Source organism: Schistosoma haematobium, chromosome 6, assembly GCF_000699445.3.
Source record: "Schistosoma haematobium chromosome 6, whole genome shotgun sequence".
In the NCBI taxonomy this organism is placed as follows: Eukaryota; Metazoa; Platyhelminthes; class Trematoda; order Strigeidida; family Schistosomatidae; genus Schistosoma; species Schistosoma haematobium.
The window spans coordinates 16734397-16754525 of NC_067201.1; the positions used below are offsets into that span (position 1 = coordinate 16734397).

Sequence of the window (20129 nt, forward strand, 5' to 3'; positions counted from 1 at the left end):
CATAACTGTGTATTTGTATGTATACATATATGCATGTGTCTGAGTATGTGTAGGAGGTCATAGTATCTTGAGTAGTATATACGTATGAAATCATACGTAAATAAGTATATATATATACCATAAAAGTCAACTTACATAACTATTCCTATACATATATAGCGAATAATTTCAGACGTGTATAATGATAGTACAGATAACCAAATATTAAGATTATTGAACATTTGTTGTTATCAGAAGTAGTAACATTATCAAGCAATATCAAGGATTATTGATTACATTGAGAGAAATATATATACAAATTTGATTGAAATTACTTAGTAAGTATTTATTTCCTTCATTAACCCTGTGTTTCTTTCAATTGGTTTATATCTATAGTATTCTGAATTAAAATTGATTCCAAGGATAAGACTATATTGTGTATATTAAAATGCTAACTGTAGATTTATCTCCTATCTAAAAACGTATAGCTTAAATCTTTAGATGATTTTTTGTTATGAGTTGATACAAGTCTAGAGAAATAAACAACTGTCCCCATTATAGGATCTCACTCTCGTTTTAGCTAATGGTCGTAACCAGTACTTGCATGTCACACAGCGAACGTTGAGTCTTTCTCATCATTTACTATATTATTTCAATAAATTTTGTAATTTTTACTATTATGTTCCGCTTGTCGTGCTAATGAGCTATGAAAGCTTGGGCTAACGTACAACTGTCCCGGGTTCTACATATCGGTAACCCCCATCCAAGTCTATCAAATTGAGCTCAGTCATATAATGAGTTTAATTTGTTTTAGATAGTAATCTGATTTTTAATTTCTAAGATGAAACACTAAATACGTTTATTCATTTAATGAATATAGAAAATGAATGATTATTAACCAAATAACTTTCAAACATATCTGACAAGCTTCTGTGGTAATTAATTGTGATTCTGACTTATTTCGCAAACTATTATTTGAAATCACTTTCATTACACAATATTTTCTATTAAGGTTTATTAAGTAGAGTAGATTTTTTCAAGTACCATAACACAGTGTGGAAAGATGTAGAATGGGAATTTAGTTAGTATTTAATCCGCTTACTTATCTGGCTCAGTAGTTTATTGGTTAAATGCTCGCGCGAGAGACCAGTAGGCCCTGGGTTCGAATCCCGAGAGGCGGGGTCGCGGTTGCGCACTGCTGAGGAGTCCCACAATAGGACGAAACGGCTGTCCAGTTCTCTCGGGTTTTCCATGGTGGTCTAGTTTCAATTGACTCATGACCTCAACAATTGAAATTATAAATGGGTTATTGTCATTTAAAAAACTTCAGATCATCATGATGCATTATTATCTCACCAATATAAAGGTATAAATTAACCTATCTTCTGAGATTACAAAATGAACGGCATGTGAGAAACATCATCATAGAGTCGTTTAAGAGTACTGAAATCTGGTTTTATACTAAACCATGTAAGTGTCACATAAAAAGATGAAAAACTGAATTTCCAGCCACATTAAATTGATGTGCTAAAATCAAAATGAGATCAGGTTTTCAATTTTCTTGTTAATCAATACTAAACGTTGTACTATTAAAATTAAGTCTCATTTTCTCTTATAACTAATAAACAACATAAACCAACAATGAAGAGTCAATGAACAAATCAATCTATCATTAACATTCTTTGAATTATCCCCAAATCTGAGATAACATTAATGTAATATGTCAATGATCATTTGATCACGAACTTTAAATGAATAATTTATCATCTACTAAATTTTGTCAGTTAATGAGAGCAATGTTTAGCGTAAACCTAAAAAAATCTTATGAATATGAATATCATTTGTTTTTTTTTCATAAACTTCATTGTGATGTTATAAATAAGCCAGTAAGTTCATTACTTTAAGAAAGTACTAATTCTGATGGTATAGTTTGTTTCAATTTGAGCATATTTCGATAAAGTCATATCATTTTACAATTTAATAGTTCGAGATTATGAATTCATTAATTTCAAAGTAATAGTCATTCATACGTATCTGATTTAGTCTCAGAGATACTGATAAAAGAAACTATAATTGTTTGTTGTCGATGTATTATTTTAGCCATGATACACTATCTATAAGAAAAGATGAAATACACCTGAAAAAAAGGAATGATTTATTCTGGATCACTTTTTAACTTAGTTCAACGACTGGATCATTTGATCAATTAACTTCATGTAATAATTATGATTAGATCGAAAACTAATACCTGAATTTGTTGTTAATGCGCGAAATGTAATCAGAATTATCCGATTGACTTCAGTGATAAGGCTATAGGACTTTGAATCATTCGTTTCAACATATTGTTTTGTTTATAATTTCCACGTTTACCTTCATGATATTTTATGCTGTTAAGAGTCAATTTTTGACAAATATACATAAAACTGAAGGTCTACTACTTTTTATGATGTTGAAAATTGGGTAATTGATTCAGAATATGGAAGGAATATGGCCAAAATTTGTATCTAATAAAACAGATGACCACTATTCAATCAGATTACATTAATAGTACTGATGTACGTATGAATATAGAATATCTTGAATATTTTTAGGCATATATAATGTTCTTTAGCGAATACTAAGTTGCATAGAATATCTATCTTGAATTCCATTGCAAGTAAATATTCACTATTAGTACAATTATATCAACAAGTTTACTTAGAATTATAGTAATGACGATAATGAATGATGACTATTAATGGTAAATAATCTTTTATCAAGATTTATAGATAATAAACTGTAACTTGAGGTCAAAACAGTCGAAAAATATCCATAATATTTTGACGTTAACGTTTCAATATATGATATTCAACTTTGATTATAACAACAAAAATTTCAATAGTTGAACTCATGAGTCGGTATAAACTAGACCACCATTAAAAACCTGGAAGTACTGGACAGCAAAATCGTCATAGTGTTGGATTCCTAAGCAGTGCACATCCACGATCCCACATGCGGGATTCGAACACAGAACCTTCGATCCCGTGTGTAAATCCTTAGCCTCTAGACCATTGAGCCGGCATCCAACAGTGTAAATGTCTAGCTTCAATCGATCTATGATCTTGCTCAACCATTCATCTACTGTCTGAGGTAGATACCTATCTCTACACACACGTTGGATCGTGGATGTACACTGATAAGGATTCATATACTAAGACGAAACGACCTTTCAGTGCTCCCACGTTTTAAATGATGATCTAGCTTAGATTGACTTATGTACTGAACTATTAAAATTACTACAATCTTCACAAACCACCATTCTGATAATAAAACAAAAATAGTCAGTTTATGATATTTTCTATTTTGATTTGAATGATTCCATAAGGTAAAATCGTCTTAGAAATAAGCATAATCAATTCAATTCAGTTAAAATATATGAAAAGTGGTTAGTATTATTCTTTCATTGAATAAAAATTTTCTACATGAACTAACTCTTATGAATATACTTGTAACTAAACAGTTGATGATACTCAGTTATTTATATAATATACCCTTGTGGGCCTGGGTAATTTTACATTGGTTTTCAGGAGAACCAGACACCATCCGAACTTTCACGTAAAAACACAAACAGAACAGCTCAACCCCGTTTAGCAGGGGAACCAGACACCGTATAGGCTTTAACGTCACAATATTAATAGTACAGCTCAATCCTGTGCCACAACCACACAAGTACCAAGCACCCTGGTGAACTATTCGCACCATACATATACACATTCACGTCACATGTATAGTTATTCCAATCAATGATCGCATGAATCAGTCATGCACAGCACGAACAGGTCAAAATTTATCTATTCCGCTTACACGACAGTCAAACTCATCAATGTTAGCAATGGCGACATGCCTTACAATGTCCCAATGACAATAGTCTTTGAGAACACTGAAAAGCGACCACTAGTATGAATGAAATCGGTTAACCAGCAAACGAATTCTGTGAATGAACAGTCAGCAAAACTTGCCAAAGCAATGCCGAACCATCTGCAATACCAATGACGAACCTCCAGTCTCATATGAGACCTTCACCTCTATATAGCCATATAGATGATACTCAAGTGGTTAAATATTCAGCAGCTTTTCTCTAAAAATAGAAAGTTATTCACTTAGACTTTTTGATTTAATTATCTTTGACATCTATCAAAAGTGCAATGTTAAATACATAATTAAATAAACAAATTTTTTTACTTTCTGAGTTGAAAGTATGATACAAAATGTTTGATATTTCTAAGATATGTATAACCAATTAGTCTTATTTAGCTTAAAGGTTAATAAATAATGAAGCGAAATTCATTAAAAGAACAAATTTGTTTTTAATATACTATCCTTAATTAATATAATATTTATATCAGATGGGTTTTTGTGGAGATTGTAGTAATTTCAATGGTTAAGATCATGAGTCAGTTGAAGCTATTTATTAAGTCAATGCCAAAATAACATTCTTTTCTTGTACTGATATTATCACCATCGATAATACTTTATTTCTAGGAAATAAATAAGCACATTATTTGGTAAATCTGTTATATATTTTGTTTGTAACAGTTGTATGTTATGTTCTTCGTAGATTGATCTCAGTTGATGAGTAAACGTTGAAAAATAAAGACACAATGTACAGCTCTTCCGTTGTAGTATGGAGTTCTTTAACTGGTTTAATCACTAACCCACCAGAGATCAAAATTAGTTCTTTAAGGTGTAGTATCAATATCTCAAATATTACAGTCATTATTGAAGTGTTCAGTAGTATAATTTTAAGCTTGATCAATTTGTGGTATAGCTTGATGATCATCCAATCCCCAGTTATAGTAAAACGTTTCACTCCCGACATATTTGAACTTCACCACTCACAACCTATCATTAGAAATGCAAGAATATCGTAAACTAGATAACTTGTTTATTCGATAGGATTTCGTGTAAATTAATTTGTTGTTTTTGTTTGTATATGCCAAAGACTATTTATTATAGATTGATGCGAAACATTAGTTGATTTTAACAGAAAACTAACTCTTTAAAAAATATCCATTTTAGTGGATTACAATTTATGTTAACTTCATAGATACAAGAATAATAGTTTGATTTCTACATCTTCCATATTGAATAAGTCCTAAAATTTTTAAATAATAGAATTATCTACAATATACTATCAATTCAAAAATGATATATCTTTTCAATCTACTAAAATTGTTTATATCCAATGAATTAATTATAAGGTCAAAAAAGCGGAATGTATCTATATAATATTATACGTTTTTCATGGAGGTGAACCACAAGTAGCCGTTCCTTCACCTCTTCTTTTCTGCATAATCTGCCGTCTTCCACAATAAATACTTTTGTGAAATATGCGGATGATCTCACTGTATGTATGCCGATTTGTAACTCTTTACATCCCATAGAAATGAATGCGTTTTTTGTCTCGTATTGATTTTTGGTCTGTTATTAATGGTCTCATACTTAATCCGTCTAAATGTCAAGCTGTTAAGTTTAGCATGAGACATGAACGGCATCTAAACACCACCTTGGGATCCCATAATGCTTGTGCCATCTGAGACTGTTTGATAAACACAGTGTCGAAGGTCAATTATCTGGGTGTTACCTTTTCCTCTGATCACTCTTGGTCTTCTCACGTTTTATTGTTATTGAAGAGGGTTTCCCGTTTGACTTACTACATAAAGAGACTGCATGCTCTTAGGATTACTCGTCATTTACTCTTACAATTTGTCAATTCTTGCATATTACTTATTACTATTTACTGTTCTCCATTATTCTTTCCCGGGCTTTTGAGAGAAGACTTTGTTGTATTGTAGAGAGTGCTGAAGGCAGTTAGCAGTGTGTGTGTGTGTGTGTGTGGTGAATATCTTTCGAGGTCATAATTAATATGGTTGTGGATAGGCATCTAAAGTCATACAAACCCCTGGCAGGTGTTATTTTATCAGATACTAACCATCTCCTTCACTCATATCTTTCTCCTTGTATATCATCTGGTAGAACGAGACGTAATTACATTGAAATCCATGCACGCAAGCAAAAGTATAAAAGTTCTACAATACCTTACCTAGCAAATATACTCTGTGACGAACAGGTTGTTAGAGTTAACCTAGACAATAACCTGCATTCTTAACATGTCTCTAATTTTAAAAGTTGTACCGTTTTTTTCGGATTTTTTCGTTTAACCTTTTTTTGTTTTTGTTTTTTTGCAAAAGAAACGTGTTGAAATACCTTGTGCTGAGAATTTTTTATTGTGCCAAAATATAATACTGAATAAAGGCATTAATAATAATAATAGCAATAGTAATAATAATAATAATAAAGCGGAAGGTATCTATATAACACCATACGTTTATCGCTGAGTGTCTAGTTAAATTCCGATAATAATTTCGATTATTGTTAATCAGTATTATTTGTTTAAAATAAATTAAAAGAAACGGACCATATTAAGAACATCAGTATGAGAAGTGGATGTTATTTTGGCATTGAAGTTCTTTTAATGAATTTCGCTTCATTATTTAATAGACTTTAAGCTAAATAAGACTAATTGGTTATACATATCTTAGAAATATCAGACATCGTTCATCATAGTTTCAACTTTTATGTGTTTACCATTGCAATTTTGGTAGATATTCAAGTTTCTGAAATAGTAAGTGAACTATTACCAATAATAATTTGAATACAGAATTATATTCATTAGTTAATAGAATAAAAAGAAAGAATCTAATTAAATGAGAAAAAGTTTAGTTTTAATTAGTTGCTCAACAATATTTACTTATATACATAGAAATGTGTATGATAATTAGTAACTAACATAGTATCATTAGTATATATGTAATTAAGAATAGGGTGAATGAAAACTCAATTCCATAGTGAACGTTTATACAAGATATTATATTGAAATAATAATAATTTAGTAAATTATATAATATATATAATTATATAATATAGATATTAACACCGTTGGATGCCGGCTCAATGGTCTAGTTGGTTAAGCGCCTGGAGCGAGACTGATAGGTCCTGGGTTCGAATCTCGCGGGAGGTGGGATTGTGAATGCGCACTGCTGAGCAGTTCCATACTAGGACGAAACGGCCGTCCAGTGCTTCCAGGTTTTCCATGGCGATCTAGCTTCAATTGACTCATGATTTCAACCAGCGAAATTTCTAAAAATCTTCACAAAACCCATTCTGATAATTATATAATAGTTGGTTTTATATCAAAAAAGTAATGATAATAATTATTACGTAATAATAAAGAGGTAAATACTATTTGGCGAAAATCCGAAACATATCACTGTTACTTATTCCCATTATTCTGATCTATTGAATATAATATAGTTAGATTAAGTTCTTTTGAATGTGAGGATTTAGTTAAATAAAATGAATAACAATTGCTTTGATCATACAGAATTAGAAAAACCACTCGAAAGATTGTATTATTAGTCAGCTTGATCCTAGAACTTACCATCAACTTAGTGATTTTAGCTTCAGCGACCATATATATATGTTAGATCATCTTTCAAAATCTGAAAGCACTAGATGACCGTTTCTTCCTACTATAGAACTCTTCAGTGGTGTGCATCCACGGGTCCACACGCAAACGCTTAACCTGTAGACACATATATTGCTTCTTCATTCTTACAAACTACAATTGTGTGACGTGATATAACTTTCTAGTGTGTTGAAAACTGTGTAAACCTAATATTTATAACTAGTTCTTCTCAGCTGTTGGTTATAGATGTAAAATTATGGTTCAATGCAACTCTGAGATGTTTGTAGAAAATTTTGTAAGTTTTTTACTCATTGAAAGGGATTTAAATTTAATATAGTACTTCATTTAAATAGTACACGGCCTATAAATATATTACATTCATGATGTTACAAATATTATGCTAATGTTAGGAATATTATTGAATCAAAAGTAGGGAGAAATTATGATTGGAAATATCTCCCAATATCTGCAGAGATGGTTGCTATGTGTTTCACAACTGGGCGCCACACTCTGAGCCTTTGACTTAAAGGTCCAATCCAAAAGGCAATGGAGCAACGTAAGGAGATGCAGTCCCATAGTAATCGATGATCAATAATTGGTTCAGACGCCACTTGTATGCTTAGGATCTTGGGACCCATATGCATCATTGATTTGAAATCAGGGTTTTCCAACTTCCCTAGGTGGATCCTTCATATCCACCAACCCGGTTAAAGCGCCGGTCATTCGCTTTTCGTCCTCTCAATTTCGTAGACAACACCATCGCCTCGAGAAAGCAGTGTGTAGGACTTCCCTGGCAATGGTTGTATGCACGTGACCATGTGAGAGCATTTGAGAGGGAGAGCTGACTTTCCACACTCTCGGCCGTACCAGGTTATTTGGTGGCTTTATTCTCTTTAGCTGGACTCCAAACCAAAGTTAACAAAAGTCTAATGTCTACTGTTTTGCCCAGATCGTATCAAGTCGTAATAATGAAACCATTTTCTATAATGAATGTGTATATATGTAAGCTGTAAATAATAAGAAAGGATAACTGAAACCTTTAAATTGAACTCATATATCATTTTATATAAAAAAGTTTAATTAATACATAATTTAATAAAAAAAAGGAAATTTTTTTATCATTTGAAGGTAACAAGTAGATAATCGGCGTTGTGGTTTGTAAATATTCACCAAAATCAATAAGAATAAATCATTAAGTTGTTATGTGATCTCTGGCTAGAAACATGAACATTTTGACTTGATTATATAAATAACACCATGGTCAAATTTACTTTTCATTTTAATTTAAACTATCAAACAATAAGTAGGTCTCAAAATACACAAAGTGAAAAGCAAAATTCTCTGATACAACACAGCATGCAACAATCCAATCACACTTGACGGAGAAGATTTGCAAGATGTAAAAACCTTTACATGTTTGGGCAGCATCATCAATGAACACGGTGGATCTGATGCAGATGTGAAAGCGCGGATCGGAAAAGCAATAGCAGCATATTTACAACTGAAGAACATCTGGAACTCAAAACAACTGTCAACCAACACCAAGGTTAGGATTTTCAATACAAATGTCAAGACAGTTCTACTGTATGGGGCAGAAACCTAGAGAACTTCGAAAGCTATCATCCAGAAGATACGAGTCACAATTGATTGATCACTGGGTGGTGATCAATCTCATGCTTGTCTAGTCCTTAATAGTGCAGATCGAATGCTATCGATCATGTTGCAATGTGGCCACCAGTCTAGGTGACTCGACACTGCGGGCACTATGTATTGAGATTAGATGGTGGTTGGAGGTAGTCAACAGGAAACCCTGGACCCGGGTTTCGTGCTACTTGGCACTCGTCAGCAAGGTGTACCTGTAATCTTGAGGGAACTGGTGCTCCCTGGCGGATTCGATCTCGTGTCACCCAGCTTCACAGTCAGAGACGTTATCACTGAGCTATCCGAGCCCACATTGCAACATGATCGATAGCATTCGATCTGCACTATTAAGGACTAGACAAGCATGAGATTGATCACCACCCAGTGATCAATCAATTGTGATTACATCTCAGTCCTACAGGAGGTTAGTCACGGCTCGGATAGCTCAGTGATAACGTCTCTGACTGTGAAGCTGGGTGACACGAGATCGAATCCGCCAGGGAGCACCAGTTCCTCAAGATTACAGGTACACCTTGCTGACGAGTGCCAAGTAGCACGAAACCCGGGTCCAGGGTTTCCTGTTGACTACCTCCAACCACCATCTAAGAAGATACAAGTGTTTATTAACAGCTGTCTACGCAAAATACTTCGGATCCGTTGGCCAGAACAAACCAAATTCAGGTGGAGGAAGAAATTAGGAAGAAGCGCTGGAAGTGGATGGGACACACATTGAGGAAAGCACTCAACTGTGTCACAAGGCAAACCCTCACATGGAATCCTCAAGGCCAAAGGAAAAGAGGTACACATTACGTCGAGAAATGGAGACAGACATGAAAAAAATAAACAAAAATAGGATTAAACTGGAAAGGAAGGCCCAGGACAGAGTGGGTTGGGGAATTCTGATCGGCGGCTTATGCTCCATTAGGAGTAACAGGCGTAAGTAGGTAAGTAAGTATTAAACAGTAAAAACGAATAAAGACTGGTTTTCTATTAATATTATTTAGCATATCAGAAAACTAGTGACTCTTTGAAAATAACGATCGATGGGATACTTTTCCTTTAAAATAAATAATTTTCTTTTTGAATTTTGTGTTTTCTGAGAAAAAAATTCGAAAAAATGTATTAATTTCTATATTATTTAATTAGTTTCCTATTTACAATCTATTTAGGATTTATGATTGAATGTACTTTATTGAATGATCAAAAAGAAAGAAAGTTATTACAATTTATATTTAAAATGATCTAAATTTCCAAAGAAGTTGATCATTCAGAGTTTAGTTTGACAAGATCAGTGAATTATTTTAACGAAATATGCATATATATTACTTATATCATGTGGAAAAAAAGTAGTTATATCTTGATTGAGCAATATGTTATGTGTTAAATAAATTAACGAAGTATGGTATAATAATAAAGCTTTCTGTATAAAATTGAGTGAAATTAGACATTAACACCGTTAGATGCTGACTCAGTAGTCTAGAGGTTAAAGGTTCGTGCGCGGGACCGATAGGTCCTGGATTCGAATCTCACCGGTGGGCTCGTGAATGTGCACTGTTGAAGAGTTCAATACTATGACCATTTGGTTGTCCAGTGCTTTCAGGTTTTCCATGTTGTCCTAGCTTCAAGTAACTCATGAATTCAACTATTAAAATAAAATTGTTTAAACAACTGGTAAAAACAACATGAGTGAGATAGGTGGTATATTTTGATGGGAGAACATCTCATCTTCTGTTCTTAGGATAAACTCAGGAATTTACTTTCCTACAAACAGAAGATTATCATCTAAGTTATTGTCCATACGAATTTTAACGCAATAATATGTGTTCATAACTAGAATTATCAGGAACTTACCTGCTGTATGAGATATTTTGAAGTGGATTGTACAGAAAGATATCTAAGTGTTGTAGGCAAAGTCATATAGTAATCTTATTTCGAATGGTTATGATGTAATAATCAGCAAAACCTAATGACAAAGTTACGTAGCAATTATGAGGGCATTCAAAGTTACTAATTGTAATTTAGAAAGATGAAGAGATTTGTTTATTATAAATGAATACTTACAGAGCAATGATCACTCTTATCGTATTTCGTCGATACATTAACTAAGTCACTGTGTCCAAGTCAGATAGTAAGTATTAACTGTTTCTAGAAAATAGTCGCTACGAAAAATATTCGCAAAACTAGATAACTTTATAATTAATCAATGAAAAATTCACGATACTATGGATATTGTATGAATCTATGGTAATGCTGATAAATGAAATTATGTAAGAGTGATAATAATTGAAAAAAATACATTATTTTTAGACACTTTAAGCAATGAAAGTTCTGATCTTCATCAGCTCTACCTGGTGTCTTACACTTTTCTAGGTAGTAAGAATCCAAGTAAATCTATGTTCAACTATTAGAAGACTCACCAGTATTCAACTTTAAAGAACTTTACTCACAAACAGAAAAAGTAACAATGAGAAAGTTTACTCAATACACTCATTCTCTAAAAAGTAGACAACTAACTCGACTGGATTATTAATTATGTTAGTAAGGATCAATTAAATGTGTGTTTTTGTATCCGTAAGAAGATTTTATCCGAAACATACATTCATTTCCGTAATTTAACACTATGTTCATCAAATTTATTTCATTAGAAACATTTGCTCTCTTGTTTGCCAATATATATGTTCATTATGTTTTCCATAATATTTTTATATTCCATTTTGTTCAGACATATAAGTTATTAAAGAATGGATTTAATATTGATATAGTTAATTAATCCTGATAAATTTTACCTTAAGGGTTCATGTTATATATGTGGTATATTGATAAACAAATATGAGTATGTAAGTGTTATTTCAGTAATAAAATATAAAACTTCATTTCAGTAAAATATAACTCTATATGATGAAGAGAAATACCAATGAAAAGTTAGAATAAGGTCTATACGTTTAATGAAAATTCCAAGTTTCATAGTTGTATAGAAGCACATTTCATTCATACTTGGCAATAAACAGATACATTTGATGAAATAATAGTACGTTCACATTCATAACCATAGAAATGACTTGACAGATAGTACAGATATGAATTTCAATATCCTAATTATTTAAATTAAACAAGATGTCTTATTAGTTTTATCATAAGACTTAATATGACATACTGGTCAATACCATAACATTTGTGACAGCTCTAAACAAGTAATACTATTCTTAATATTAAAAAAACTAAAATAAGAGACACTTCATGAAACGAACCTAACGAAGTACCTTAATTATTATCAATTTGGTTTGGTGAATACATTTGTTCATTTTTAAACTAACCTATATCTGTATTCAAGAAAGTGATCTGTTATTAAGGAATGTAATTGTTGAATAAATTAACATTATCAGTGAATTATATAATAAATCATTAAGCCTTAAAGTACTCATGTTGAAATGTGAAAGTAAGAAGTAGATCATTTTGATTTATTATAGTTCTCCTCATTTTATTCTGAGTCATATCATATTGAAAACATTTGGGGAATGATTTGTAACTATAAGAGATTTTAATCCAAATGCTAAAATGTTTTGTGATGAAAACAAGATTAGGAGTTAAAGGTTTTTAATTTACTTATTTAAGTAATATACTATTTAATTATGTCCCAATTGTCATAATACGATTCACTACCTATCATCTGAGATTCATTTTTCATAGGATACATTCATTTTAACCCATAATAGAGATTTTAAATCTATCAAATTCTTGTAATGTGATCTATATTGTCTTACATTAATTGATCACCATTCAATGATCATTATCACATTTTTCAATTCTTTAGTACTGATTGAATTCTGTCTACCAAGTTGACTATTAGTAATTAGTCTGATTGACTGGTCATCATGTGGATTACCTACTCATGTATTAATTGGTTGGGGTTAGTCAAAAGGAAGCCGAATAACTTAGTGATAACGTCACATGATCTAAACTTGAACAACATACATTCGGATCTTACAGTAAACGTCATTTCCGTCGGGGATGCTGGCATGTCTTGCTGACGAGTTTCAGCCAGTACGGAACATAGATAACGGGTTTTTCTGTTATCTGCGTACAACCACCTAGTAGACTATCTCATATATTTTATCAGCATACATCGACATTTTCTTATTCAATAAGAAAGCATCTAACTCATTTGAATAATAAATAGATTCTACATAGATTATCATGCATGATTAAATAAAACTGCATCTTATGGAAGACCTTTGAGCGATGCCAAAGTGACCTTGTGAGTGTCTACCTACTTGATAGGGCTAAATGAGGGTCATAAAGAAGTTTGAAGATTAAGGATTATGATTTACAGTTGATGGTTACGGTTAGGAATTAGATTTACGGTTTTTCATCATGAACTAACATCAGTTAAAATGTCAAGACGCTATACGGACAGATGGATATTAGTGAATTTCACACCCGAATCCGAGACTCGTTATCTTATACCTGATCGGTTCGTCCATAAATTATATTCTCCCTTGAATCTTCTGATTGATTTTTAGGACAGCATATATATACTGTGTGTATATACTGTGCTTATTAGCTATCCATCTTTACTTATAATGTTAAACTTGTCCTATACAATCAAATGTATTATTCAGAATATTCTTTCGTAACTCTATAAAGATTAGTTTGTAAATCATTTCAAACAGTTTATTTCTCAACTTATCTTTTGACGAACATTCAATGTTTCAATGTCTTGTTTGTTTATATTCTTTAGATTTTCATATTTTATAATTTAAAATCACATGAAAGAGTGATGTCAAAAGTGTAGTAATAGGAACTAGGAAATCAGAATCAAAGGAGACGTTGAATAACTTTTAACTTATGAAATGAATAATAAGCGTAAGAGATACAATTGGATAGTGCACAGAATGTTTAAAATGATAATATAAACAATAATTTTTTACCATCATGGAGTAAAAGTGATAATTAAAAGAGTGTAGAATGTTAAATGTTTTGTATGTACATTGTATATAACACTCAATTCAACTCTATACCCATGTCTTATTCATAAACAATTGATTATTTGCCAATAACCTTACCCAAGAACAATATGTAAACTCTTGAAATTTTGGTAGCGTCCCTGAAAGTTTGAGAAGACCGTTAATTTCTATCAATATAAATGAATTCTTATTTTGTTGTCTTGCTGATTAACAGATAGAAAAAACTCACTTGGTGTTGTTTTACTTGTATCTTCTTAAGTAAAACAGCACCAAGTGAATTTGAAAATTCACCCCGTCGCACAAGCAGGTGACTATCAGGACTCAGTAGCTAAGTGGATAACGCGATGGCATTCGAAGCGAACGGTACTGAGTTCGAGTACCAGGGTGAACATCAACCCTGGGATGCAGGTACACCCAACTGACGAGTTCAAGAATAGGACGAAACGCGCCTCCTGTATTCCACTGTTAGCCACTATCCATCTTTGAATGAATAGAAAAAAGCTTTAGAAGACTTCAAAATATTCAGTATGTAAAATCATATGAAGTCTATTTACGTTTTATAATATTATCATCTACCTTTTATAAGAAGTTTTCTGATCAACTAACAATAGTCTGTAATTGTTTTCAATTGTTTTGAGCTCATTTTTTACCTATGGAAATGATCACTAGAACACAATTGGTAATTTATAACTAATGATTTAAGTATACAAAATGAATTTTATTTCATCTGTTTATTTTCGTTCTCATACTTACATTCTGAAGGAGTCTACATTATTTTGTTCTAGTCAAATAGATTTCTCAGCTTCATAATCAACACCTTCATAAAGCTAAAATACATTTATACAATGTTATAACATTGAATTAAAACTGAATGTAACATCTGAAAATTATAAATACTTTCCATTGGCCTTTTGAAGCAGTTAAACAAAAATAAACTAATCAGACATATAGCTGATAATGGAAAGATACATCTTTTAAAAAATGGGACACTGTTATTGAGTTTACATGAAAACACTATTCTTTAATTTAGATAATTGAAATTTTTTTCTCTGCTGATCATATAGATAATCATCTTTTTGAGATCATGAATCAACCTTATTTAGATAATTATCAGTTCATGATCTCAGTAATAATCTTCACAACCAGCAAACTGACAAGCATATGTTTATCAGAAGGGTTTTTGTGGAGGTTTTAGTAATTTCAATAGTTGAAATCATGAGACATTAACACCGTTGAATGTTGACTCAGTGCTTTAATGGTTAAGCGCTCGCGCGCAAGACTGATAGATCCTGGGTTTGAATCTTGCAAGTGGGGCAGGATCGTGGATGCGCAATGCTGAGGAGTTCCATACTAATATAAAACGGCCATTCAGTGCTTCTAGGTTTTGTACAGTGATCTAGCTTCAATTGACTCATGATTTCAACTATTGAATCAATTAACTAGATATATAAAATAGATATCTAACATTTTTGTGAATAAACAATTATATCATAAATATTTGTAGTTTAATATTGAATTGAATTATCCAAATGAATTGATTCATTCATTCACATTCCACTCCCATCAAGATCAAGTGATTTTGAATTTATTACCTTGAATGTATTTAAAGGTTATGTTACCAAGGTCATTGATCAATTTACATGTATCAACTTATTCTATGACAGTTTTCAATAATATTCAAGAAATGAGTACTATTGAATATAAAGAATATGATGTAATTAATTACTATTGAGTCAGCATTAAAAAAAGGGAGATAAGTGAATAGATATATGATGATGACCTTATCATAATTTGTAGTTATTATACTTCATTCAATATAAAATATAATAAGTATATATATTATTGTAACTGGTTTATTTATTGTTTACTTATTCAATGTATCTATGCCATATTCTATATTGTCTTATTGATTTTCATTTGATTTACTATTCTAGCAACTAACTCATAAATGATTTAAAATAAATTTTAAATACTTAGATATTGAATATTTTGTGAGAATTTTATGTATATATATATATATATATATATATATATATATATATATATATATATATATATATATATATATATATATATATATATATATATATATGAAAGATGTACTTCTATTCATATTGATTTTATTATTAAAAATAGAGATCCCATTAATCAATTAATGTGTACTAAAATTTGTAATCACCAAACTTTTGGTTATATTGATTTTTTTTTATAATTTCAGATGAGAAATTTTATTGATTTTTCTTGATATTATGAATACTTCTTTGAGCTAGTACAAATTATCCGGCTTTTTGGAAATTCATAATATTGTAATATGAATAAGATAGTGGTAAATTAGTTATAACACTGAAAGAAACTTATAAGATGTAAAGAAATAAATAATGGATTCGTAAAGTGGAACTATTTGGAACCTTGACTTGTGTGAAAGCTAGTGAAGTATATTACTAACATATTGTACCATAGTACGTAACCATAAAACTTAAACAGTTAGATAGTGGTTGGAGGTAGTCAACAGGAAACTTTGTACTCGGGTTTCGTGCTACTTGGCACTCGTCAGCAAGGTGTACCTGCAATCTTGAAGGAACTGGTGCTGCCTGACAGATTCGATCTCGTGTCACCCAGCTTCACAGTCAGAGACGTTACCACTGGGCTATCTGGGTAGCGACCAACCTCCTGTAGGACTGGGATGTAATTACAATTGATTGATCACTGGGTGGTGATCAATGTCATGTGTGTCAAGTTCTTCTTAATATAGACTGAATGCTATCGACCTTGACATTGATCACCACCAGTGACTAATCAATTATGAAACTTATACAGTGTCTAGGAGAAATCTAATATATATTTTTATCAGTTCATTAATATACTTACTATTAAATCGATGAACAGATAACCATTATAAGTGAGTTTTATGAAAAAAAAGACGATAATTGTATTCATTTCTTATTCGTTTGGGGTTCGATTTTCAAACAGTCACCTTTGAATACTCAAATCAGTGACATTAGCTTAATCAAACTTACCATTAAATTGTTTAAATAGATTCTAATTAAATTGAGTTTCAGACGTTTGATTGGTTTAACGTTAGACAGAAGGTTTACGGTTGAGTAATTTTTGTGTGATTAGTTTCAGAGTTTTGTTAAATTTTATTAGAAAGTTAACTATATATTTTATGAACCGAGAAGTTTATCATTCATCAAAAGTGTCTAGTTTCATGATAATTTTGAAATTTACGTAACTATACAAATAATTACCTAACGTTTAGGAATAAGATGAGATTTATAGGCTCTTAGCTATGTGATCTTCATGTAAGCATAGTTTAACATAGAATTTAGTATCAACAAACTAGACTTGTCATACGAAACACTGCCATTGAATTAAATTGTTGGCCATTAAACATTGAACTTAGTTCCAGAAAAGAAATCAAACAACTTAATGTTTCTAAAGTAAGTAATGTTTACCCGCATGACGCCTTTAGAAATTTCATGATAATTGATATTTAAACCACATACTCGTGAACGGTTTAGTTGAAATGAAATAACGCGTCAGGATTTTTTCATTATTCGCTTTTGATACTAGATTATTTCCTTAAGTTATGCTAGACGATCTATTACATCGTCCAAATTTACTAAGTCATTGAAACAACCTGATAGCAAAAAGAGACAGTTATTATCTATGATATGAATTGGTCTCGATCTGTGAGAAATTTCCCGTCTGTGAAACTTAATTGCTTTTGACATCAAATCAAAATGACTAAATTAGTTTAATGTTATTTTATTTAAAATGGCAAGAAGTAATTTGACACAACGTAAAACTGAAATATTTCACTTCAATTAATATAAAAATGGTTTAACATATGAGATTAATTATATTTATGTTTTCATAGATATGACATTTAAAGACAATTCGGAATTTGCAACTGAAGAAGACTATGATTTTAAAGCTTTAAATTATACACGAAGTTGGATAATTGCAGGTTTTATAATTTTGGCAGTGGCCATTGCTTTGGCTGCTGCTTCCGTCGCTCTACCAACATTTGTTATGATCGCTCCATCAGTGTTTGATGCATCCAATGCAAATGTAAACAAAGCTAGAAGTATGGGTTATACACAAGTATGCTTTACATCAGGTAATAGACAGAAAAAAAATGAAAAAGTTACATTTTTCTATTTTATTTGTATATATTTGTATATACTGTCTTAACTACTCATCGCTTGTTAGATAATTAAATGTAATCGACAAGAAATTACTGATCTTTTTTGTGTTAACTAATACTCATTCGTTCATTATGTGTATCAAGACGTTTAACGTATTTAGGAAATTCTTCTATATATATATATATATATATATATATATATATATATATATATATATAAATCTTTATTTCATAGCGTTGCAATCATAGATGTTATCTCTACGTCTCTTACGTAATCACAATCACTTATACAATAGTCGTCATAAGTTAACAAAAAGCTGATATAGCTAGTAACAGAGGAGAAGATAAAAATGATGAATAAAGATTTATTCAACATCACATATAAATCAAAACTATGTTTAAATGCATTGAATCTTATTTGCTTTAAATACATTGATCATTATAGTCAAATTGAAATATATTAAACTCAATAGGACTTTAGTTAATCAATAAGTTGTTGTATGCGTACAATATACAGGATCTTAAAATCAAACTGCTATAAGCAACACATATAATTAATTTACAGAATCTTTTTGACATTAACCATCTTTAATGTTCTACTCTATTCATTAATGTTTACTAGAATCTATGCTATAATCAAAATAGTCATTTTACTCACATTTATTGAACAGTTCTTAGAACATGTCTAACTCTAACCGTAGGTAATCAAGAAAATTCAGAATATAGATAAAGCCAGTAATGAATTACTAAAACATTCATTATTGATTTTAAGGGTTATAATTAAAAATCTACAAGAATAAATACGTTGATCATTAATTTTCTTATTTACCTTATAATGTAAACTGACCTAGCAACTAATCATTAATGCTTAATATATGCATATTACTACAAGCAATTTCTTATGAAACACTATGGAGTCTAACTAATCAAACAATAAACAATTGTTGCCATCATAGAAAGAAAAACCCTAATGAATGATATCACCTATTCTCATGTATTAATAAACGAAATTTTTTTAAGATCATGAATCGATTGATATTAGACCATCATTGAGAATTTGGAATCACTAGACGATCTTTTTCAATGATGATTTAACATCAATCAATTCATGATCTTAATCAAAAGCTTAATAATCTCCACAATTCTATACTGTTAATATAAATTAAAGTTGATATAATTGTACAAATGTAATTTATTTTAAATGATTACATTATACAATATACTACTTATGAGAATATATTGATGCTTAAATAAATCAAGTTGATTATATACCATAAGATTGTTTGTGAATATCAATTTTCAACAACAACAACAACAACATAAAGTGTTTTATCAAATGAAGTAATCTCAATACAACTAATACAATTTATATTCAATAGGAATGATTAAAGAAGAATTAGGCTGATCATATTACATAACATTGTTATATACTGTATAAATAATTTATAATATTCGGAATATTATTTATTTAATAAACTTGTTATTATTATTATTATTATACAGATAACACATGCCAGAACCGTGATCGAAGTTATGTAGATGAATATTCAACATTAATGACAAGTATGTTACAACATTAATTCATTTATTCATAATTAGAATGTAATTGTTTTCTTTCTTTTTTTCTTTTTCTTTTCTTCAATTACCCAACTTACGCTTAATAAATATAATGATTACTATTATAATACATTGAAAAAGTATAATCAATGATAATTAAAGCCTCTTCTTCTATTTTTTCTAGAATATTTGATGTTTAAGACATTGTTATTTACTGATCAATTTCAGTGGCTTGTTATCATTTTATGCATTAACTTTTACATTGATTGTTGTATATAGTTATTTTTTTGTGACTAATTAATTGATTTATTTTGTCATTATTAATTAAAAC

The 20129-nt window shown here is 30.6% G+C and overlaps 1 protein-coding gene across 1 annotated transcript in view; it reads left to right on the forward strand.

Moving 5' to 3' along the window:
* Positions 1-20129, forward strand: part of MS3_00008649 (uncharacterized protein) — a 35686-nt gene continuing 15557 nt past the window's right edge. The window contains exons 1-3 of the mRNA XM_012943313.3: positions 1-317; positions 17972-18214; positions 19745-19804. Of these exons, the coding sequence (XP_012798767.1) occupies positions 17974-18214; positions 19745-19804 (301 nt within the window). The 5' untranslated portion in view covers positions 1-317; positions 17972-17973. The remainder of the gene's footprint in view (positions 318-17971; positions 18215-19744; positions 19805-20129) is intronic.